Genomic DNA, 26,060 nt, shown 5'->3' on the forward strand with positions numbered 1-26,060 from the left:
AAATCCCACCCAACCCTCAGGGCCCCTGGACTCTAAGCTCCTCCTGCTATCTGTTGGGTTTTGTATCCCTTGTGCCCTGCACTGTGCCTGGCACAGAGTCGGTGTTCAGTTAATGTTCATTGAACTAAGCCAATTCTCACCAGTCATAGTGAAGCTGCATAAAAACATGCTGTTTATGATAAAAAGAAATGTAACTTTTAAGAGTCAAGGTATATAATGTAATCACTGAGCACTGACAGTCAGAAGAAGGGGAAGGTCAAACATCTAAACCATAAAATTCTGTCAGGGTGATCACTTCATAGGTTTATAAATATCTAATCACTAATATAGTATGGTATGCCAATTATAATTGAAAAAACACATTTTTAATCTTAAAAAAAACTCTGAAAGAGATGACACAGCAGATTCTGAATTTATATTAGGGTATCTTAAAAATATGCACTTGAATTTATATATATATTCAAATTCATATTTTTGAATATGCACTTGAATATACATTATGCACAAGATGGAGAGAGAGATAGAAACATCAGTGATAAGAGAGAATCACTGATTTGCTGCCTCCTGCACACCCACACTGAGAACCAAGCCCACAACCCAGGCTTGTGCCCTGACCAGGAATCGAACCATGACTTTCTGGCTCATAGGTCAGTGCTCAACCACTGAACCACGCTGGCTGGACTGCACTTGCATTTTTTATTGTGATAACCTTATGAGTCTTAAATATAAGCAATTGTTATTTTACTAGTAGTTAATTGCACAGAAACTGTATGATCAAATTAAAATCTATCATCTTAAAATTCTTTGGGTTATTTCTTCTTTGAACCCTTCATTTCCAAGATGCATGTTCCAATTTTTTTTTTAAAAGGGGAAGAGGATAAGTCTTTGAGTCTCCAGATAGGAATCATCATCTTGCACATCTTTTCTCCCTGTTGTTGAAATTTTCTTGTAAGAAATGAAGTATCATCTAAGAAAAAGTTATTCAACAAATATGTTGAAGTATGCTAATTAAATTGTTCAAATGTTGTATATACCAGAAATGTAGTTTAAAAATTTTAGGTAGTATATCTTTTTTTTTTTTTTTAAATAGCATAACTTATTTTTAGTTGATAAAGCGTACATTTGTAATTCCGGTTTTGGATACTGATCAAAATAAAGCCAGAAACATTCCACGGTGACGTTGGTCTGTTCACTATTTAAAACACGAAAGCCAAGACAGAAAAACCTAAAATCTAATTCAGTGTCATTTTGTTTTGTTCATAAAGCACAAATGCCATCCTAGCTTTGCCACGAAAAGCCATCCTCCTTTCTCTGTCTTCATTGTGAAAGTCAGCGGCAGTGGCCTCATCTGTTAGGAACAGTCCTGGGAAAATCCATCACATCATGGAAGGAGAAAGGCAAGAGCAGATTTTAGAAATCTGTGTGTCATAAATCAAGCTTGGAGAATGGAAATGACATTTATTCACTTGCATGTACGACTTCTCTCCAGTTGTTGTTTTAAGCTGTGAATTCCATTGAGGCATGTCATCCTAATTAAAGTGTAATCTCTGGTTTGAAATTTAACATCATGAAAGTAGCACTGGGCAAATAAGGGCTCCCAGCCACCCCTGCTGGCAAAGGGATCAGCTTCAAAATAAGTATAGCCTGTGTGTGAGGAGTGCAGCATTGCAGCAGATACAAAGCTATACAACATTCTCATTGCAGAGAAAAGTATAGTAAACAGAGGATGTGGGGGAAATCCAAAGGACCATTAATAAGGGCTGGCTAAATTCTGGTACATCCATATATAGTCCAGATAGCATCAGGGGTCCTTCTGTAATTTAAGAGACAAAAAAAAAAAATGGATCAAAATTATGAGAAAATAATTCCTCTCTTCTCATGGGAAAAGAGAAGCTCAGCATCCATCCCAAATCCTCCAGGGGTTCTTGGGAGTCACAGCGGCTCCTGTTCCCTCTGCCTGTGTATCCAGCCCCCGGTGGATACTGGCTCTCTTCCCTGTCCTGCCTCCCATCGCTCTTATTACTGGTCCCTTCTCTGTTCACTGTGTGCAGACATCCTGCATAGACCCGTGTCTTTGTGGTCTACAAATAACACTCACACAGCCTCCCAGGTGCCGTACTCTGTCACAGCTATCTGGGAATGAGGGAAGGAAAGGCCACAGAGGGAGGAGGAGGAGGCATTCTACTACAACACATGTGTCAAACACAAGGCCCGCGGGCCAAATCCGTCCCGCCAGGCCTTGCAATGTGGCCCGCACCGCGCTGTCATCACTGCACTCCGCTGCGTTTCCATCACAATGACAGTTTATGACTGTTCAGTAAACCATTCGGCCCGCGATTTAGGCTGGATTTTAGATTTTGGCCCCTTCTCTGATTGAGTTCGACACCCCTATACTACAACATAACACCATATAGCAGCTAGCTAAACACAAGTGTTAGGCCTCCTGTGCTTCGACATCAGTCATTCCCTCGTTTGCCACCAAAACAGGCATTTCACTTTGGCCTCCATGCATCATATTGTTGAAGTCTGGCTTTCCCAAGAATATTTTTTGTTGTTGTTATTTTACCTATATTTATATTGCTCTTGTGAATCATTTCCCCCCCCCCCCGCAGCTTATTGGGGTGTAATTGACATATAACACTGCATAGATTAAGGTGCACAAGGTGTTGATTTGACTCACTTATATACCGTATTACGAAAGGATTACCACCTTAGTGGCCGTTAACATCTCCAACTCACCATATAATTACATTGCTTTTTTTTGTGGTGAGCACATTTAAGATCCACTCTTTACCAACTTTCAAGTATATAATACAGTATGATTAACTCTAATCACCGTGCTGTATACTAGGTCCCCAGAACGTATTCATCTTGTAAGTGAAAGTTTATGCTCTTTGGCCAACACCTCCTCATTTCTCCCACGCTCGGCCCCTGGTAACCCTTCTACTCTGTTTCTATGATTTTTGGCTTTTCAGATTCCATATAAAAGTGATATCATATTATTTGTCTTTCTGGGTCTGACATCTCCCTTCGCATGATACCCTCAAAGTCCAGCCATACTGTCACAAATGGCAGCATTTTCTTCTTTCTCATGGCTGAATTCCACTGTATACATATACTACTTCTTCTCTGTCTGCTCACCTGGTGATGGGTAGATACTTGGGTTGTTCCCATGTTTTGGCTATCGTCTTGGCTGCAATGATCTTGGGGAGTGCAGATATCTCTTCAAAATCCTGTTGTCATTTCCATTGGATATACACGGAGTGGCCAGATTATTATGATCTCTGAATGCATAATAATCTGGCCACTCCATGTATATTCTATATAATAAAGGCTAATATGCAAATTGTCCCCTCGACCAGGAGTTCGACCAGCAGGCAGACCAGCCAACCGCCCATGACCCTTCCCCCTGGCCAGGCTGGCCGGACCCTACCCATGCACAAATTCATGCACCACGCCTCACATACACACATATACACTGAGTGGCCAGATTATTATGCGTTCAGAGATCATAATAATCTGGCCATTCAGTGTATATTAAACTTGGGATTCTGGATCATCTGGTAGCTCTATTCCTACTTTTTTGAGAAAACTCTATACTGTTTTCCATAGTGTTGGCACCAATTTACATTCCTACCAATTTACATTTCTCTACACCCTTACCAACACTTATTATACCTTATCTTTTTGAGAATAGCCATTTTAACAGGTATGAAGTGATTCCTTGTTTGATTTGCATATCCCTATGATCAGTGATACTGAGCATATTTTCATTTTATTTTAGCACCTTTTTTTAAAATTTATTGGTCATCTGTATCACTTCTTTGGAAAAGTGTCTATTTAAATGCCCATTCTTTAAAATAAAAATAAAAAATTTGGCTATTGAGTTGTATGAGTTCTTTATAAATTTTAAATAGTCACACCCTATCTTATATATGATTTGCAAATATTTTCTCCCATTCTATAGGTTGCCTTTTCATTTTGTGTATGGTTCCCTTGGCTTTGCTTTTGATGCTCTCAAATCTTGCTTGTTTGTTTTGCTAAACAGATCAGACATCTCTGAGTCACTTCCAACCCATCTTGGCCAACCTCTCTTTTCATAACCAAATGGTTCAAAGTTGAACAAAGATGGTGCTGCGATCCAAGAGCAGCTCTAGGTAGTCCTGCCAGAGCAAGAGAAATGTGTCCTGATGAGGAAGGAAAAGACAAACAAGAAAATAAACTAATATGGCTGCATAGGAAGTTTCTAGATGAGATTGAAGGGTAGGAGGAGGAGAAACACATTCCTAAGAATGCACACAAAAAGGTAACATTCATTCATTTACTCATTCAGGAAGCACTCAACTATGCACACAGGCATGTTCTGGGTACCGAGGTCTGTCAGTGAGGGAGACAGGCAAGGGCCCTGCTCTCTTGTTACTCAGGCAGAAGGCGATATGGTAGACGAGGAAGCATATGAACAAACAGGATAATTTCAGATACTGGTAAGTGGTATGAAGACATTAAAACCAGATGAAGTGATGGTGACTGGTGTAAGGGTGCTTTTAACTGGTGGCCAGAAGATGAAGTTCAGACTGAGTTCATAACGATCTAAGGAAAGAGCCACATGAAGTGCTGGGAGCAGAGCCTTCCAGGCAGAGGCAACAACAACAAAAAAAAAATGCCCGTGTGAAGAACAAGGTTGTCATGTTTTGTAATAGATTCACCACAGAGCACTGATGTCCACAGAGCACGGGAAAGTGTGTGGGGAAATGAGATCCACATGGCGAGTCCCAGCAATGACACAGAAATCTAGTCTAAGAACAGGGGTGAGTCACTAGAGAGGTTTTGAGCAGGGGAGTGGCATGAATTGGTAAATTGTCTAAAGAAGGTTCTGGACGCTTTCTTAGTGGAGAGAAGAAGCAAGAAGGAAAACTGGGAAAACAGCCAGGAAATACTGAAGAGTCCAGGAGGGAACTCAGGATTAGCAGTGGAATCAAAGGAGTGGCAGATTTGAAATGGGTCTTGAATAATTTAAATGAGTGTTAAAGAAAGCGAAAAATCTAAGATGATCCTAGCTTTTGGCTATAGCAACTGTCACTGCCATATTAGAGCTGCAAAAGACTGGGAAAGCTAACAGGTTGGTAGGTAGTAAATCCGAGGGTTCTACTTTAACCATTTGAAATGATTATTTTGAGATGCCTGTTTGAAATGCTGACTTTGAGATGCCTATTCAACAAGCAAGCAGAAAGTCAAGCTGGCAGTTGGACAGACAAGTCTGGAAATCCTGGGTGAGTCTGAAGGTCTGAAGGAATAGATAGCTTTTCGGAGTCACTGTGGGGAGCTGGTATGTAATGACATGGTAAATTCCTCAGGAAATGGCATCTCAAAGAGAAATGGGGGACCTAAAACTCAGAACTGGGAAGAGGAGGGATACAGGAGACTGGGTAGAAACTGCTATAGAAACAGAAGGGAAAGCAGGAGACTGTGGGTTTCCAAAAGCCAAGAGGAGAAAGTGCTTTAAGATAGAAGAAACACTTTCTCTCCAGCTTTGCTGAAAGTGACCAAGAAACTGGATGGGAGAAATGCAGGGAAGGGGTTGCCGGATCTCACAAGCTGGGGCCGTTTTGGTGAAATGATCAGGACAGGAGCCCAAATGGTAAACCGAGGAGAAAATGGACCAGTGCAAGTGAAGGCAACCACCGCGGCAGCTCTTGGAAATAGAGCAGAAAATCGGTCCAGTACCTGAAGGGAGCAGGAATGGGAAATGAGGTCAGGGAAAGATTTGTGTTTAAGATGGGAGGTATGAGGATATACTTTTTAGAAGACCAGGCAGAACCAGATTAAGAATTTGTTTCTGAAAAAAAAAAGAAAAAAAAAAGAATTTGTTTCTGTTCTAGTTTTCAGATCATTCCTTGGGAACCAATTAGATCAACCTCAATAGGACAGGAAATTGAAATCTGACTGACTTTCTTTTCCATTAGAGACCAACAAAGAAACTATTAAAACCCTTCTGGAAGTGGTCAGAAGACAGCATATGGGTTCAAGGGGGATAGCCACTTCATATTAATATTATACTTTGGATCAAGATGTTTTTGGAGTTTTCACTGTACCTACTTCTATAGCCTCCTAACTGGTCTTCCTCATCGTCTCTCATTCTTCTACTCCATCCTCCACTCCAAAATCTAACAATAAATCCTATTTCACTTCCCTAACCAATGGTTCTAATAGAAACCTTCTTACGGAGAATACCTACTCCCCTTAGCAAGGCATACAAAGCCCTCTAAATTCTGGTCCCCACCTTTTCCTTCTGTCTTATCTCTGACCATATCTGCAAAACCCTAATCACAGCATCCCCAGCCACAGCGGACATCTCCAAATCCCCCTGCCCTGCTATGGCTCGGCATGTGCTGTATCCTTACTTAGTACATCCATTCAATCTGCACCCAACTCATTGGCCTGGAAAACCCATAGCAGGTCTTTAAAACCCTCTTAGATGTCCCATGGAAAATGCATTACGTTACTCAGGGCCAGTCCTCTGAAGACAGATCTATGACGAACAGCTAGACATTACAGGGAACAACTTCTCTTCAATGTAAAATGGAATTAAGAGCAGCTCAGTTGTCAGGAAGATGTGGAAACAAGGAAGATGGCTTTTCAGGTGAACCACCTTGAGATAAGATCTGTCCACGCCCATTTTCCAAATGGCTATTGTTAAGAAAAGTCCTAGGCTGAAACCGGTTTGGCTCAGTGGATGGAGCATTGGCCTGCGGACTCAAGGATCCCAGGTTCGATTCCGATCAGGGGCATGTACCTTGGTTGTAGGCACATCCCCAGTGGTGGTGTGCAGGAAACAGCTGATTGATGTTTCTAACTCTCTATTTCTCTCCCTTCCTCTCTGTAAAAAATCAATGAAATGTGTGTGTGTTTTTTAAAGTCCCTAATCTGTCTCTTCTACCCTCTGGAGTAATTCATAATTTGTCCATTACTTTTTCTACATGGCAGTGTTTTTTTGTGTGTGTGTGTTTTTTTATCTCTTACCCACCCTCGCCCTCCCCTGCCTTCCCTCTGAGGTTGGTTGGTCTGTTCGATGCTTCTATGTCTCTGGATCTATTTTTGTTCATCAGTTTATGTTGTTCATTATACTCCACAAATGAGTGCAATCATAAGATATTTATCTTTCTGCAACTGGCTTATTTCGCTTAGTATAATGCTCTCCAGGTCCCTCTATGCTGTTGCAAATGGTAAGAGTTCCTTCTTTTTTTTTTTTTACAGCAGCATAATATTCCATTGTATCAAGCATGTTAAACTGATGGCCTGTGGGCCACATGCCTCGTTTATTTGGCCTGTATTAGCCTTTGAGTTTGACATGCTTGGTGTAGATGTACCACAGTTTTTTAATCCACTCATCTGCTGATAGGCATTTAGGCTGTTTCCTAATCTTAGCTATTATAAATTGTGCTGCTGTGAACATAGGGGTGTATATGTCCTTTCTGATTGGTGTTTTTGATTTCTCAAGATATATTCCTAGAAGTGGGATTACTGAGTCAAATGGGAATTCCACTTTTAATTTTTTGAGAAAACTCCATACTGTATTCCACAGTGGCTGCATCAGTCTGCATTCCTACCAGCGGTTCATGAGGGTTCCTTTTTCTTTTCTTTTTTTGTTTTGTTTGTTTGTGTGTATTTTTAAATCAATCTTTATTGTTCATATTATTACAAAGGTTCCTCATTTCGGGTTCCTTTTTCTTCACATCCTTGCCAGCACTTGTCATTTGTTGATTTGTTGATGTTAGCCATTCTGACAGGTGTAAGGTGGTACCTCATTGTCATTTTGATGTTCATCTCTCAGATGATTAGTGACTTTGAGCATATTTTCATATGTCTCTGGGCCTTCTGTATGTCCTCTTTCAAAAAGTGTCTATTTAGGTCTTTTGCCCATTTTTTGATTGGATCGTTTATCTTCCTTTTGTTAAGTTGTATGAGTTCCCTATAAATTCTGGAGATTAAACCCATATCTGAAATGCATTGGCAAATATGTTCTCCCATACAGTGGACTTTCTTGTTGTTTTGTTGGTGGTTTCTTTTGCTGTGCAGAAGCTTTCATTTTGATGTAGTCCCATTTGTTTATTTTCTCCTTAGTCTCCATTGTCCTAGGAGCTGTATCGGTAAAGATATTGCTACGACATATGTCTGATACTTTGCCGCCTATGGATTCTTCTAAGATTTTTATGGTTTCTGTCTTATGTTTTAAGTCCTTTATCCATTTTGAGTTTATTTTTGCACACGGTATAAGTTGGTGATCTAGTTTCATTCTTTTGCATGCATCTGACATGGCAGTTTTTTAAGTAACCACAGCACTCACACTAGGCCTCCTCCCAATCCTCCAAATTTCCCTTTCCATGCTTACAGATGTTTGCTAACGCCTGCAGTGCAGCATTCAGAACCTATATTTGGCATATAAAGCATCGAACACTTCTAGAGGGGGCAGCCATGCCTTATTTGATTCTGTACCCTGGTTCCCAGCCATGCACGTGACATATTGGTAGCATTCCTACATCCCTCAACCACCAGACATGACAGCTCCCCGTGCACCACCAGCACTGAAGCAAACAGCAAAGTGCCCCTGCAGGACCCGCTCCGTGAAGTCACACTTATGGGGCTAAATCAGACCCAGTAGCACATCAGCGATCACACTCAACTCCACCTCTTTTCCTGGGTGTCCTGCATCAGGCTCCTCCCCTGACCCTACCCCTAATACAGCCTCTTCTGAGGCCTTCTCGGAGCCAGGCCAGCCCCAGCTTGGCTTGCTCTAGTTGTGGGTTCAGACTCAAGCCACAGTTCTTAGGATTGGATGCCTGCGCATTCAAAGGGAGGAAAAGTATTTTAAAAAGAGAAAAGCTGGAAACAAGAAATCTCTCTGCTTCAGTGTATCCCAAAACAGTAGCCCTCACGGCTCTTGTCCGCTGCATTACACATCTGGAATTAAAAACAGGTTGAACTTTTGCACGTGATCCTTTCAGAGGAACTTAGAGAGGAAAAAACAAAAATTTTATCGTTAACAAATAGAAGACAGCAAAGAAAAGGGGGAAACCTGGAATCACTCAGAGGAATTATTCAGATTATTTCCGGAAATACTTCTTAGGTAGCTAGTTTTGTCCAGGGCTATTGGTAGAAAGAAGAGGCAAACTGTATATGACATTTAAAATGTTCTACTTGGCACATTACAGAAAGTAAAGTGAAATAGATGTTAAACACTAAGTTAATTTTAGTGTTATATTTTATTTAGCCCAACATAACCAAAAGCTTATCGTTGCAACGCGTAATCAATATAGAAAACTATTGAGATAGTTTACTTTTTATTTTTCAACTAAGTCCTCTCAACCTACTGTTTTGACCCTTGCAGCCCATCTCAACTCAGACCAGCCACCATTGCAAGGGTCTAGGCCACCAACCAATCCTTTTAAGATACAAATCAACTCTAGGTTCCAGCTACCTACAAAGTCTATTCTTAGGAACAGATTTATATTTTAAAATAATTATCAAACTCAAAGCATTTCATGAAAAAAAAAAAAAAAGCAAAGCTATTTAATATAGTAGGTATGGAAGAAATAAAGACTTTTAATTTTTTTTTTTCTAATCATCTAATGTCAGGTGGATGCTTCTGAAGCCCTAAGACTCATTTTTCAAAGTCAAAAATAAATTGCATAATCCATCCAGTGCCATGAACCCAAACCTTCCAGTAAATACTTCAGAGTTCACGCAGCTCGGGACATTCTTTTTATAGATGAAAAAAGAATGCCTGCCAGCCTGGCAACCAGCAACCGACTCCTGTCTAGCGTGATACACAGTCAAGTGCTGATTAGCAGACACGGATACCCTGTCCCATGCAAGTGTGCACTGAGTCATAGCTGCCGAAGGGGACCCCACATAAGACATAATAAACCGAAACGAAGTTCGAGATGCCCAGTGGGAATTGAACCCAGTCTTCCAAAGCCGATACAACAAACCTTCCCAAAACCATTGCCCGAGGACCCAACAATAATAATAACAATGTCTGATATTTAGAAATTATAAAGACCAAATACCGAAAGGGCAATAAATTAAAAGATCTTCAAAATAATACTGGGTTCTTCAGAATCATCATCCTCAGGGACAAAACACCCCAGCTCACTGTTATAATCTCGATTTCACATCAGCAAAGAAAGAAAGTAATGAGCCGGCAAATAATATAACAGCTGAGTAAGAGACCCAACTGAAGACAGACTCCGTTGAAAATCCTAAAATAAGTGGAACATATTTTAAGTCACTAACTTAAAATTCCAAGCAGATGGAGAAATATTAAAGACAAATCAGTAATGGGTAAAACACAACTGAAACAAAGCTACAATCTACAAGTTAAATTCCAAGCAATTTTTAAGTCATAAGACTCAGCCAAAGCAACTCTGCTTTTTATGTGTATTAGTAGGGGATTGAAGTATTAATTCTGTTAATCACGGGGAAATAACCTTAGGCCAGCTTTCTGTTTAATAAAAAATGTAACCAAATCCAGAGAGGCCAGTGCAGTTGCTGAGAAAGACGACATGACATACTTAAGGGCCTCGTGTAAGAACGCACTGGTTCGCCCTAGTCGGTTTGGCTCAGTGGATAGAGCGTCAGCCTGTGGACTGAAAGGCCCTGGGTTCGATTCCAGTTGAGGGCACATGCCCAGGTTGCAGACCATATCCCCAGTGGAGACGTGCAGGAGGCAGCCAATCAATGATTCTCTCTTATCACTGATATTTCTCTCTCTCTCTTTCATTCTCCCTTCCTCTCTGAAATCAATAAAATATGTATATTTAAGGGGGGCGGGGAGAATGCACTGGTTCTACACTGGAATATTAAAAGGAAACATGTATGCTCTTAAGTCTACAAAGAGTTAAGTAGTCTTAAAATTAGCAGTAAGGAAACCACCAGGTTTAGTCTCAAGCCTATGTCACCTTCAAGAAATGCAGTTTGGCTGCCAACAATCCTAGAAAAGGAAACTTATTCATTTGAAGAACATTGACATTTTCTCAAATACATCTTCCTTGCAACATTTACTAAAGCCTCTTCTTTTAATGGATTTTTTACAGATAGGAAGAGAAAGGGATAGTTAGAAATATCGATGAGAGAGAATCATCAATCAGCTGCCTCTTACACACACACACACACACACACACACACACACACACACCCCGCCCTGCAACCAAGGTATCATACATGCCTTTGACCAGAATCGAACCTGGGACCTTTCAGTCTGCAGGCCGATGCTCTATCCACTGAGCCAAATCAGTTTCGGCCTAAAGTCTCTTCTATAAGGAGGTTTCTACTTCCCATGGAGTCACTCTGGCTCCCCTAACCTAGTCTCAGTTCTTTTCCCACGCTTTTCCCTCCCCTCCTCATCCCTAATATGCTAGCACTTTATTATGGAGATCTTTCTAGCTTCTATTCCAACAAGAGATCACACTTCCTCTTTGGAAGAGAGGGGATCAGGCCAGCAAGATTTTATCAAGTACAAAATTCTCTTAGGCAGGGTGGAGAGGGAGAAGCCCTGTGCACCGCTACGAAATGACATCTATCCCATCCCAGTTATGAAACGCCCACGATGGATGCCTGACTGGATGCTGAATCATCAGAATGTGAATAAAGACAGGGATAGGGTTTGAAAAGCCATGACCAATGTCAGGTAAGAAAAGGAAAGTCTTTTAGAAAACAGTAGGCACTTATAACAAAACTGCTCTCATGTGCCAAAACCGGTTTGGCTCAGTGGATAGAGCATCGGTCTGTGGACTGAAGGGTCCCAGGTTCGATTCCAGTCAAGGGCATATACATTGGTTGCGGGAACATCCCCAGTGAGGGGGGTGCAGGAGGTGGCTGGTCGATGTTTCTCTCTCATCGACGTTTCTAGCTCTCTATCTCTCTCCCTTCCTCTCTGTAAAAAAAATCAATAAAATGTATTAAAAAAAACTGCTCTCCTGTACCCAGCCTCTTACCCTCACCACATATTGCCCCCTCCCTTCACCACACACTAACCCACAGGTCCCCTCCATGGACCATACTCCTGTGAGTGAGCTAAAGTGGTGGCCAATCCAATATTCTTCTGAGTTCAGGTTTTCATAGACTAGTCAAAGCCGAAGAACTGGAGAAGGGAAGAATCTCTAGACCATTTTCTTAGACTTTGTTATTTCTAAGGCTGAGTCTGGGTGGAAACTCTTGGTTTCTTTGTTATGTGATGGGGGACAGACCTAGTCTGGGTCTCCCATGCAACCATCTGCTTTTCAGAGTAGATGTTATTTCCTAACATAGACCTAAACTCAAACTACACTTCAACCCAGAACCTTAGGCCATGTGTTTCGAGGGAGGTTCTTGGGTTTTAGGATAAAATCTAATCTCTGGTCCAATAAATCTGAGGATTTAACGGACTAATGTACAATTCAAGAGTGAAGTAGAGCCCTAGCCAGTTTGGCTCAGTGAATAGAGTGTTGGCCTGCAAACTGAAAGGTCCCAGGTTCGATTCCAGTCAAGGGCACGTGCCTGGGTTGTGGGCTCAAGTCCCAGACTTGCAGGAGGCAGCCGATCCATGATTCTCTCTCATCATGGATGTTTCTATCTCTCTCTTCTTCTCCCTTCCTCTCTGAAATCAGTAAAAAAAAATAAATAAATAAATAAATAAAAAAAAATATATATATATATATATATATTTTTTTTTTTTAAGAGTGAAGTAGAAAACAGTGTTTCTCTAGCACAGCGGTTCTCAGAGTATGGTCTGCATAATTTAGTGAACCAACATTTCCTAATAACCAATACATGATGTAAGGGGGGGGCCAAAAATGTTAATATTTTTTCTCCCACCTTCTGAATTTTTTCACCTCAGCTAATTATCAAATTAACAAAGACAGATTAACAAGAGAAAACAAAATGTCTAGTTAAATGTCTTGTTAAAGTTGTAATTAGCTAGTTATTAATACTAGGAAAGGAGCAAAAGGGAGGCCCAACATTATAAGCATGGCCACCTGGGCAGCTTCAGCAGAAGCTGCAATATCACACTCCCCAGGGACCCACCAGTCCATTCCCTGCACGTCCCTGGGGAAAGACCTGGATAAAGGGGAGATGGACACATGTACAGGAAATCTGGGGTGACATAAGAGAATATGCCTGTCTGTCTAACCTAAAGATATCTGGCTAGAGGAGGTGGGGCCACTGAAAGCCCATGAAAATTTGGGAACACATAATCCCCCAGACCAATGATCGACAATCTGAGGCTCGCGAGCCACATGCTGCTTGCAAGCCGAGGTTTGCCGCACTGTTGACTAATGAGTTTGCCGACCACTGACCTAGACTCTCGATTCCAATAATTACAAGCTATTGTTGTAATTAAGCCCCTATCCCAGTGGTCGGCAAACTCATTAGTGAACAGAGCGGCAAACCATGGCTCGCAAGCTGCAGTTTGCCGACCACTGCCCCAGACAAAAGAATTCTCACGCTTTTGGCTCATGCGGCACTCTTGTTCCTCTGGCTTTGCTCCTGCCTGTGGCCCCTCCATAGCCATGTGTCCCTGTGGACCCCACATGCAATGAGTGGACTTTAGGACTACAGCTGGGAGCACAGACTAAACCAGCCTGATGCTTGATGAGACCATGCAAATAGGGAAACGGAAACATTAGGCATCGGCTTTAATCCTAGCTCTGCTGAAGGCACAGCTGGGCTTCGTCCTTGGCAGGGCAGAGGGAAACTCGGGGGGCTAATCCCACAAAAATAAATATCACTCATACTCCCGTGAGAGTCTCGGAAAATTCATTTTCTCGTGACAACCCAAGAACCCCGTTTCCACCAGCAATCGACGGGGACTAGAGAGCTCCCCGCAGACAGCACACATGCACATGGGGAATCCCCAGAAGCATGAAAATTCCAAAAACAGTGAGGCATCCCTAGGTATAGATGACATTTTTTGGACAAAGGAGAAAGGGGGCAGTGTATTACATTCAAGAAGTGAGAATGAGTGAGTTAACAGTTAGTTGCCAAAACATACATGGCAGGAAAATTCTTGCTTAGCAACTCAGAAACAATGGGACACAGAGGTATCTAGCTGACAGGGCCCTGCTTGAAGCCCTCCTGTTTATCACACATAACTCAACTTAGGCAAAGGTGACATCTCAAGCTCTCTTCCCTGAAATAGGTTTTTCTGTCTGAATCTCGTAGGCAGCAAAGCAGGGAGTGTCAAAGGTTTTTCCTGGATATTGTTTCTTAATAAACAGCTTAAAACAAATATCTCCAAAAGGCCATTTCAAGGTAGCAAAACTTTAGTTTCCATCACATGCTTAAAAGATTCACTGAAGTACAAGAGAGACTAAGGAGTTTAAAATAACAAAAAGTACTTTCGAGGGAGAACCTGTCTCCTCCGGTAACACTTAGATATGGCTGCAGAATTCATATTGTAACAAATCTTTCCGAAACTACCACTTGTCGAGTTTTGAGACAAGTGCTAAAGAAAAATAGCCCAATTTTCTAAAAGGGCTATAAAATACTTCTCCATTTCCCTACTATGTATCCGTGGGATGCCAAACTTACTCATACACTCAGCCAAAACAACCTGTCCCAAAGGATGTAGCAGCCGCTGAGAATCCAGTAGTTGTCTATTGATCTGTAAAGAGTGATGGCCTCCAAAAAGGAAAATGGTGGTAGGCAGTTAGACAGGCACAAGCAGAGCAAGTGTGAGTGTAGGTCACTAATCAGTTTTTTTTTTTTAATTTTTTAAAAAATTTTAAATATGTTTTATTGATTTTTTTACAGTGAGGAAGAGAGAGGAATAGAGAGTTAGAAACATCGATGAGAGAGAATCATTGATCAGCTGCCTCCTGCACACCCCCTACTGGGGATGTGCCCGCAACCAAGGTACATGCCCTTGACCGGAATCAAACCTGGGACCTTTCAGTCCACAGGCCGACGCTCTATCTACTGAGCCAAACCAGTTTCGGCACTAGTCAGTTATTAGTAAAGAAGGGGAGCAAACGGAATCAAACATTAAGCCTGATCCGCTAGGAAGCTGTAGCATTCACAATCTTCCTAGGGGCCAGCTATGTCCTCTGCAGGAGGGCAGGAAGAACCAGCTTTCTCATCTCCCTGGGGACAACAGGTGGGTTAGTAGCCAGGATTGGGGGTAGGGAGGTAGGGAGAAAACAACAGGGAAATTCCTTTATCTGGAATAGAAGCCAAAATGGTGCAGAGGGAGGGCCCAACACAAGCCAGAAAAGAGCCAGGAAAGAGATTGACTCGTTCAAAGGCAAGCTTACGCCTTCCCAAACCCAAGAAGACATAAACGAAGCTTAACAAAGGCTCCGGATTTGTTCATTCCTTAGTTCCCTCGCATGCTCTCTCTCCACAGCAGCAGTGCAGGCCCGGGTATGGCAGCCACTCGGGCCCACGGTCCAACCAACGCGCAGCACCCCTGGATGAAAACAGAGACTAGCCGAAACCGGTTTGGCTCAGTGGATAGAGCATCAGCCTGCGGACTGAAAGGTCCTGGGTTCGATTCTGGTTAAGGGCATGTACCTTGGTTGCGGGCACATCCCCAGTAGGAGGGGGTGTGCAGGAGGCAGCTGATCGAGATTCTCTCTCATCGATGTTTCTAACTCTCTATCCCTCTCCCTTCCTCTCTGTAAAAAATCAATAATATATATTTTAAAAAGAAAGAAAGAAAGAAGGGGAGAGGAGGGGAGGGGAGGAAACTAGAGACTACGCTAGCCAGACGGGGGACAGAGACTAAGCTAGGCTATCAGAGCTTCAGGTGCCAACGCCCGGGAATGGCACAGCATGTCTGGGCCCTGGGCCTCCTGGGCTTGGCGAGGACAAGTGCATGCTTGCCGCCCCAGAGGCTAGGCTTCTCCCACAGAGAATTGGAGCCGAAAGACACTGGACACCTGGAGGCAGGCCATCCTTGGCTTTTGCTCCCATAAACCTTACCACAGTTGCTCATATCGTCCCATGTGTGGGTCACCGACATGCTGTTCCTTCAACTCCATGGAAGGCCATCCTTGTGTTATTTCCACAACACAAGGATGACAGGCCAGGTACAGGTCACCGGGACAGAAAATCCTGGGTGCCTGGCAACTGAGAGAACAAATACCTTGCCCCCAGAGTCATCTTTCCTCCCCTAGCCTGTCACTGGTCATGCAGTTCCGACCCTCCCCTGAGCTTTCCTCCCCTGGCACGTTGCTAGTCACGTGGTAGACCCCCTTGGAGGAGAAACAGGGGTCAAAGAGTGGCCCCTGGACAACCACTTCCTGAGCATTAACCTCCAGAGATAACATCTAGGCCTCGGTTGTGTTTCAGCTCCAGGCCCAGACAAGCAGCAAAACCAGATTAGCAATGCCATGGCAGAGACCAGCTGCATTGACCAATGACTCCCTGCCCTGGGACCGACCAATCAGTGGAGACCACGGCCCTGGAAGGACACACCTGGAAACCGGATGAATATTCTATTAAGATCCTCCCCTGAAACCTCCTCTAAAATTCCCACCCTGAAAAGCCCTAGGACAGAGAACCCTGTGCACTCTTCCTCTTTGAAGTATGCCAGAGCCCTCCCCGCCCCTCCCATTCCCCCCAAGCGTGTTACCTTTACCCTTCTCTTTCCTAAGCTCCAAGGGCCCCTTCTTTGCCTCTATAGCTTGCTTCCTAAACCCATTTCTTTTATGACTCACTCCTCCACCCCTGTGTCTTTCTAAATAAAGTTTCGCTTACAGTTTGAGTCTTGACTTTGAATTCTTTCTTAGCCAGAACTCAGGTACGAAGGTGCGGAACCAAAGTCGGATCTGACTCCACCAGCCTAACACCTGGTGCCATTATCACTGCCAACAAAACGATGCCTCTCATCACTAAATTGTTTTGGAAAATATAGTTTTGTTTTGTTGTTTCACAAAAATAGTATTCATGCTAGCATGTAAGAATTTATTTTTAAATAATTTTAATAATCAAATGGTTAAATAAATTCTTAATTACATATAATAGCTAAAATAAAAATCTAATTAAATAATTAAGTAAATTTTAAATAAATTAATGCCTGTATAACTTCTCAGTTCTAATGTCTAAAATTGTGTTATTAATAAATGTAACCCACATAAACTAATGCTTTTTGGGTCCTCAGTAATTTCTAAGAGTGGAAAGAGGTCCTCAGATTAAAAAGTCTGAGACGGCCCTAACTGGTTTGGCTCAGTGTATAGAGCGTCGACCTACGGACTGAAGGGTCCCAGGTTCGATTCCAATCAAGAGCATGCACCTTGGTTGTGGCACATCCCCAGTAGGGGGTGTGCAGGAGATGGCTGATCGGTTTCTCCATCATCGATGTTTCTAACTCTCTATCCCTCTCCCTTCCTCTTTGTAAAAAAAAAATCAATAAATATATATATATTTTTTTTTTTTTAATTTTTTTTTTTAAAGAGTCTGAGATGCTGCCCCAATGCATTTTGATCATGGAAGCCTTTCTCTGGAGAACACCTTGAGTATGTCCTATGGAACACACAATAGGAAACACAAAACACAATCTCATGCTGTGCTTATGAAATTATTTCTTTATGTGCCTCTTCTCCTTAGACATCCCTCAGTAAATTAACTGAAATTCTAATCAACGAGTTTCCTCTCAAACAGTAGTTTTGTGCTCATGACCCTGGCAGTTGATGCATATACCTCCTCTGACAAACACAGTTGATGCTGACCTCACCCACTTAGAAGAGGTATTAACCTGGAGAATTATTCACTGAGCAAATATTACAAATAATCCGGAGAACTTATGACACAGGTGAACATATAACCCTCTGTTATAAGATAACCCTCCAGATAACCCTCTGTTATGAGATACTGTGTCAGGGATATCCCAAAATCATAAGAAATATGACCCCTGTTAGAAACACGGCCAGTTTCGTGTAGCATTCCGTTCCCAACAACAGAAGCACTGATTGAAGTACCGATGTTACAAATTACCCTTTTTATAAAATGAGCAGGATGGCAGCAATTTACTACTCCAAGTACTGACAATTTGTATTTGCAAAATATTGTACACAAGCCAAACATAATTTAGGAATTAATTCATACTTCTGCCATGCTTTTTAGAATACGTAGGGGTAAGGTCAATTCTCTGCTTTTTGGCAAGACTGGAAGTCCCAATTACAAATTGAGTTATGAATCTCTTCTTCCTGTCAGGTGTCTGAATGACTGCCCAGAAGCCCTATTCTTAGATGGCTCTGAAAGATTTGGGGGAAAATGTCAAAAGTGTAAAGTGCTGAACAACTCTTCTCTCCCAGAGGAAACTCACTCCTTATATAGAGCTGGCCTGGAGCACAGGCTGCTCCATTCTCTCATTTTCCTCCTGGAATCGGCCCAAATAGCAGAAACCATTAAGTTTATTTATGCAGCTCTGTAAGTGTCTAGTGTATAAAAGCTTGCTTAAGTTTTTTTTTTAAAAGATGACCAGGATCTCACCCTGAAAGCGGAAGGCCCTCATCTTGATCTCCTTTTTTCTGTGACCGGGGACTTGAAATTAAATTAGCCTCTAATTGGCTTCCAATAAAACTTTCTTTGAGGAAAACTGTTTTAGAGCCAAACATGCTTAGTAAACTTCAGATCCTGTTCTACTCATTTAATCCTCGAGGCAACTCTATGAGCTGGAGACTGTAATTATCCCCGTTTTACAGATGAGGAAACAGGCTCAGTGCCTGAGGCCATGTAGTTTATAAGCGGCAAACAGGACTAAGGAAATGAAGTGGAGTCACCCCAGTTAAGCTGCTCCTCTTGTTTTAACTAGCCTGGAAACTAAAACTTTTGAACTCTTCAGCCCTGTGTCAATGCCTGAAAGTACAAACCTCCAGACAATCCTCTGATTGCCCCTGAAGGTCTAAGGCAGTGGTCCGCAAACTGCAGCTCTCCAGCCGTGGTTTGACACTGGGTTGACTAATGAGTTTGTTGACCACTGGTCTAAGGAAAGCATGGTCATGTACTCAGACTGCTGACAGCAGTACCTAGACCACCAACCCTCTAAAGCACATGTGTCAAACACAAGGCCCGCGGGCCAAATCCGTCCCGCCAGGCCTTGCAATGTGGCCCGCACCGCGCTGTCATCACTGCACTCCGCTGCGTTTCCATCACAATGACAGTTTATGACTGTTCAGTAAACCATTCGGCCCGCGATTTAGGCTGGATTTTAGATTTTGGCCCCTTCTCTGATTGAGTTCGACACCCCTACTCTAAAGACTGAGCCTCACAGCCCAATGCAGAGGCCAGGCATGTAGGACTGATTCTTCTCAAGAACATACTTTTTACCATAAGTACCCCCATTTTTCTTTCTTCTGCAGAACACTGTAGGTACTGCCTAGGAGTGTTTCTGGTCTGCAAGCCTTAAGACCTTGAATAAATCTTTTTCATTTATTCCTAGCCAAAGCCTCCTGATTCACTGACTCTTAGTGGACAACTGGAATCCAGGAACCTCCAAACCAGGATGCCGCCCTACCGGTTTGAGACACGTGAATAGTAACATGAAATTACTTACCATAAGAAGATTCCCATTTTCAAGGGGGAAATAGAGGGTTTAAGCTCCAGATTAGCCTTTATTGCAAAAACACTTCCTGACACTCTGCTGTGGTAGGCTCCGTCCTCTGTCTTCCCCATCACACCACAACCACATGGCATTTACCTGTTGAGGCGTCTGCCTTCCTTCTAGCCTGTACTAATATCCTCTCCCATGGTATCTGGAGCAGCAATCACTGAATGAATGAGTAAAAGAACCAAGGAATGATCAAACACAAGTGAATCTCCACAAATCTACTTATTCTCCAAAAACATGAATTTCCAAATGAGCTCTGTGCATCCTGGAAGATAAGCAAAACACCCCATGGGATGCAGGGAGACCCCTGAGCAGTGCTGCTTCCATTCACTGACATTGACCTGGTGGATTGATACTGGCACCCGCACTGATGCCTGTGGCAGACAGCACATAGGGCCCTCGGCTCACTGGGGCCCTCACCTGTTTGCTTTCCAGTGTCTGTACCAAGTTGTAGCTGACCTGGGCCCACCTGAGAAAGTGGCTATAGGGATTATATTTTCAGCATTTTCTGAAGTAACCCTCACAGGATGGGCATGAAACGAGTTTTACACAGAATGGCAAAACATACCAACAACAATGGAAGCACGAAAGAACAGGAAAATGGTAGAACTGATGGCATTTTTTCCATTTCTCATATAATATTTTTCTCAGGCATACCATGAGATATAACCACAGCAAGCTAATTAGATCTGACACAAAGTTGGAAAAAAAAAAAAAGTTTTTTTTTTTCCAAGACAAAACGACAACAAAACACCCACTCTGGAAGTATCAAAACTTAAGATTCATATCCGCTATCCTTGTGGTCCTTGCCTAAGTGAGCATCATGCCTTGGGAAACTTGCTAATAATGTTCTCACACAGTTCAAAGAGGCCTGATGCATGAAGATTCGTGCAAGAATAGGCCTTCCTTCCCCTGGCTGCCAGCACCGCCTTTGCTCCCACTCAGAGTCACCTTTCGCCTTCACTCGGGCTAGAACCACCTTCTGCCTCTCGCCTTATCACGTCAATTTACATATTCCCTCCTTATTGGCTGTGGGTGTCACTGTCTTTTGTCACAGAGTTACGGTCAATTTGCATATTGTGTCTTTATTAGATAGGATATATGTTTTTAACAGCATAAAAAGTGGGGAGCTCACTAATCTAGAACTTGGCTACTCAAAGCCAACCTGCAGAGCAGCCACTCAGCATCACCTGGCCATGGGCGAGAAATGTAGTCTCAGGCGCCACCATAGACCTACTGAACCAGCCTTTGCCCTTTACCAGGATCCCAGCCGATTCACACGCATGTTTTTGTTTGAGTAGCTCAGCTTTAGAATACACTTCTTCAATGATCTCAATCCCAAAAGTTCAGCACTCATTGATAAGTTTAGGCAGATTTCTCTTTGGCATGTGTTACCTCATAAACGTATCATTTCCAACATGTGATATAAAGTGTTCTATATAAAGAAACTACCCCCATACACCAAAACTCCAATGAAATACTACGCATGTAACTGCAGCATTATCTGGGACGCCAGGATACATAAAATGAACGCTTAGGCTCCCGTAAGGTAAAAGCCATCCTGCCACACCTTAACAGCTCTGATGCCCACCTCTACTTACTTTTGTTTGGTCATCAGCTTTGAACACGTAGCAGATACTCCGCCTACTGGCCGCATCGTCCTTAATCAGACAGGCGAAGTAGCTGGGGTCGTGGCTGTTGTGGATCAGTTTGTGAGCGTGCTGAGGCTTACACTCGAAGATGCTGGAACAGATCAGCGGGTCCCACTGCTGCGTTTTCTCTGGCTCGGGTTCACACCTCAGTCCGGAGGGCGAGACACAAAGCCGGACTTGCTTGGTACCGGGTTCCCTTTTGGAGGACTGCCCGCTGAGCCGGCGCACCTCTGCCACGACCCAGGGCAGCATGGGCATGGTGGTCAGGGAATGCACAGGCAAGGAGCCCACCAGCTGGAGGCTGAAGGCCACCCAGGCCTCATTAGGGAACGGGTGCTTCCTCGCCGTGAATGTGATTGGTTCCATCTTGGGAAAGGTCTGGAAACTCAGCGACACGTTCCCACGCTTCTTGAAGGCAGACCCAGCAACCTAATTGGCCTGCTCCTGGTGCAGAAGCCTGGGGGAGAAACAGAGGCATTCGAATTTAATGAAGTCGCAGCAAAAGCTACTTTCAAAGAGTGATTACTAGTACTTCAGAAGAACTTAAAACCCAACGTGAGCTGGTGAACCCACAAAGCAATACACAGTTGGTGCATTGTATAGAGTTGTACACCTCAAACCTATATAATTTTATTAACCAATGTCACCCCAACAAATTCAATGTTAAAAGCCTGAACCCCAAACATAGGAAGAAATGGATATTTGTTCAAATACGCTGCTCTGTGGAGACAGAGCATTCTTAAGATTGCATTTCATATAAAATCTGAAGGTGCCCTAAATGTTACACGGACGGTGGGTTACAAAGATCCCACTGTAAACTCCTATTAAAGTTAAGCTTCACAGAGCCCACAAAGGCAGGCACTGTGAAAAGCAACATAACGCTCCCAGGACAGCCTGAAACCCTGTCATGTTATTTAACATATGCTCCAAGGAGTTTTTGTGTGTGTGTGTTTTTTTTAAAGATAATCATATTCAGTCCTGCTAGCACCTCACAAAAGAAAAAAATATATATCAGCTATCCATTATCGTAGTCTGTTGAACCAGAACGGTTTTAACACCTTATCTACTGCTTATGATACTACTTAAAGTATAAAAGTCTCTCCCTGGCATAGTTCAGAGATTCTGAATCACAAACTCAAATTCTAATAACAGGTACTTAGTGCCCATTATATTCCAAACACTGTCATAAATAGCATTTTGTTTCATTCATGTAAGCCTCTACAGCACCTCAAGCCCTATTCTCTACTCATTTGCCCCTGGACATTCTCCCGTGTATTTCCTGAGCATGTACCCACATGCTGAGGGGGAACTCGATAAAGACAGGGGTCACATCTATCTGTTTCACCATTCTATCCCTGGTGCCTGGCACAGAGCCTGACTCAGAATAGGTTCAATAAATATGTTAAAGTAGTGAATGAAGACTCTTCCATCCTAAAAATAAAGATGTTTCCCCTTGACCTCAAACCTCCCCCAGTCATAACCCATCCTTCTCTGCACAAATTTCTTCAAGATGAAATCTACACAGTCTCCACTTTCCAGTGTCCATCCACAACCTGGACTGTGTCTAGGAGCACCAAGGAGCAATTGCTCCTGGTAAGGTCACCCACATGCTCTGGTTGTGAAATCCAAAGGAAGCTTTTTATTAATAGTTCGTAACTGTCTTGTCCTTTCTGGTGAGTCTCTCAATGTTGACCACTCCCCTTCCTGCTTAAAAGTTGTGGTTCTCTCTCTTAACCTCCCTGGGTTTCTTCTTTCCAGATTCTGTGATGACTTTCCTGATTTCTCTCATTCTACCTGAATTCTCTTGGTTGTTGGCACCTAATATCTTGGTGTCGACAACCACATTCCAATAATCCTGCTGCTGCTACTGCTACTAACAACATATTTATTAAGTACCGGCGCTCTGCATGTGTTATTTCATCTCCATAACACCCTTCACCTCCGATCCTAGTCTCAGTGAGTGAGAGACTACTATTATTGCCACTTTTACAACCTAGGAAACTGAGGCTTAGAGAGCCTGAGTCATTTGTCACAGGTGGAGTGAGAGTCTACACCGCATTCTCAACCTCTCCTCTTGAGTGTTGTACAAAATGCATCTACTGAACACACCCTGAGGATTCCCAGTGTTCATCCCCCATTGAACCTCAAAGAATTCCAGATCAGTACAAGCCAGTAAATAGTTCCATCTGGGTAGCCTATAGGCACCTCAGTCTCAACTTAGTTATTTTAAAACTAACTCAGTCTTTCCTCTCCCCTTTCTCCTTCCCAAAACTTCTCTTCCTTCCTATAAGTTATATCCTGTGACCAGCATCCATGTTTATTTTATTGACTAAGCCACAGCCAAGGAGTTATTGCAATCCTCTCTCCCCAAACTCATATGTTGAAATCCTAATTTTCTATGTGCTCATTTTAGAAGGTTGGGTCTTTCTGTGGTGATTAGGTCATGAGGGCAGCACCCCCATGAATGGAATTAGTGCCCTTATAACAGAGACCCAGACAGCTCTTTTGTCCCTTCTACCAAGTGGGGGTACAGAAAAAAAGATGGCATGAACCAGGAATGGGCCATCACCAGACACCGAATCTGCCAGCACCTTGATCTTGAACTTCCCAGCCTCCAGAACTGTGAGAAATAAATTTCTGTTGTTTATAAACCACCAACTCTACAGTATGCCCTTATAGACTAAGATAAATCATTCAGATCCCTTCTTTACCTACCACTCCTTTTCAACTGGCTCTACATTTAAATATGTCTTATCTTTTCTCAACTGGAATAAAAGAGCCCCAACCTTCAATCCATCCTAAAGTAATTTAACAAACACACAAAACTGATTATGTCACTCCTCTGCTAAAAATTTCTTAATAATTGCCCCATAACATCTAAAGTCTTCTACATGGTATATAAGGTCTCTTTGGAATATGGTCCAACTATATGCTCCCCTCTAGCACCCTCCTTCATGGACCTTTTGGCTCTGAAGACAGAGTACTATCAATAGTTATGGTCCCCCATGGGGAGGTGATTTCTCCTGCCACTGTGCCATAGTGCTTACTGTTCTTCCCTCCCAGGAACACAACTCCTGCCACAAATGGTAAAGGCTCTGAGATCTTACCAATTAGCTGCCAATTAGCCTTCTGGTAGGAGACATGAGACTCCTGGGTTTGAGACAAAGAACAAGTATCTCTCAGAGCAACAGCAGCCAGAGAGAGTCATATGCGTGTTAGTTCCCTAACCCACAATTCCCATAAGCCAGGCAACTCCTGCATCCACACTGGGTTACCGGAGCTATGGGAGCCCAAATATTTTATAATGGGCAGTAGCATGTCTGTCCTTTACTCCAGAGGGAGACACTAAGTCTATTTTCCATGGCTGATTGCTATTTAAAAGACTGGAAAGTTACTTCAGAACAAAGGCAGGTTGTGCTTCTGCTCACAACATGTGACACATGTAGAAACATGAGACACATGCAGAATCATCTCCCAGTGATTCCTACTCTTGCCCTCTAAATTAATTCCAACACACGTTTAAGTCTAGGTCAAGCAAGGACCACCTCTTTCTTGCAAGGTGATTTGGGAAATCTGTCACCACAACCTTTTGCACTTTGTATCTACTCATCGCCTTTACTTTAAAAGAGTTTGACTCAGTGGATTGACTCAGTGGATAGAGCGTCGGCCTTTGGACTGAAAGGTCCCAGGTTTGATTCCGGTCAAGGGCATGTACCTTGGTTGCGGGCACATCCCCAGTAGGGGGTGTGCAAGAGGCAGCTGATCAATGTTTCTCTCTCATCGATGTTTCTAACTCTCTATCCTTCTCTCTTCTCTGTAAAAAATCAATAATATATATACATATATATATATATATATATATATATATATATATTTTTTTTTTTTTTTTTAAGAGTTTGAAGAGGTATCCCTCAACAAAGCTGAAAGCTTCTTAAATTCTTCATGTTTGGGATTTCTAAAACCTTTTCTGAACTAGAACAGAAGTCTCTTCTTTTTACTCTATGTTTTTCTATATAATATTTATGCATATATGCTGGGTGAATTTTTACAATATACTTTGAACATAGCTTAGAGCAGTATTTTTCTTTTAAATGTTCAAAAATTCAAAAATAAGCCCCTATTTAATTTAGAGTTTCAACATATTTCATTCCCTGTCTCTTTTCCTTTAAACTTTAAAGTTTAAAGTATAGCTTCTCTTGATGATGAGAACAGACTTGAAGTTCATATAACCCCACAAATAATGGTCTCACCTTTTTCCTCTCTCTAACCTACAGGTGAAAGTAGCATTAAATGTCTGAGTCAGTGTCCACTCCGGTAACTGAATCTGTTTCAAGTTCAACTGCTGACAACTGCTAATCCCAGGGCATGATTAAAGAAGTACTGGAATTATTACAAAGGGTAGACCCAAGATCTGTCAATCAGTGTAGATGAAGCAGTTATTAATATGATGGCAACAGCATCTCAGAACTTACTTTTAGTTTTCTTATTTAGTTTTCTGTACTTAATGCAAATCACTTGGTAAATAATTAGTCATTAATCAGTTCTGCCATTTCATTGACAAAACTATTTGATTGACTAAGCAGAAGTGCAAAATCATTTGCTCTGGCCCTGCCAAGACCTTAGGGGTGAGTTAGTCAAATGTTTGACCAAATATAGCAGGCTAATTTTTAAGATGATAATTTTGTATGTCCCTCGAATGACGTTATAAATATCCAGATGACTCTTGGCTGAAAAAAGGTTCCCCACCTTGGCCTAAAGTTTTTACTTCTTAACCAGCTGGGGCACATTCTTAGTATCTCTTTAAAAAAAAATGTACTGGG

General features: G+C 42.5%; 1 protein-coding gene across 5 annotated transcripts in view; it reads right to left on the minus strand.

Annotated features, from left to right (window-relative positions):
- The window catches only part of TBC1D1 (TBC1 domain family member 1), a 213,163-nt gene that overhangs the window by 176,309 nt on the left and 10,794 nt on the right, over window positions 1-26,060 (minus strand). For all 5 annotated transcript variants that reach the window (XM_036418670.2, XM_036418686.2, XM_036418680.2 and 2 more), the window contains exon 2: window positions 21,190-21,697. In XM_036418670.2, the coding sequence (XP_036274563.1) occupies window positions 21,190-21,606 (417 nt within the window). In that variant the 5' untranslated portion in view covers window positions 21,607-21,697. The remainder of the gene's footprint in view (window positions 1-21,189; window positions 21,698-26,060) is intronic.

The sequence above is a fragment of the Pipistrellus kuhlii genome, unplaced genomic scaffold, assembly GCF_014108245.1.
Source record: "Pipistrellus kuhlii isolate mPipKuh1 unplaced genomic scaffold, mPipKuh1.p scaffold_m20_p_1, whole genome shotgun sequence".
NCBI classification, from domain to species: domain Eukaryota; kingdom Metazoa; phylum Chordata; class Mammalia; order Chiroptera; family Vespertilionidae; genus Pipistrellus; species Pipistrellus kuhlii.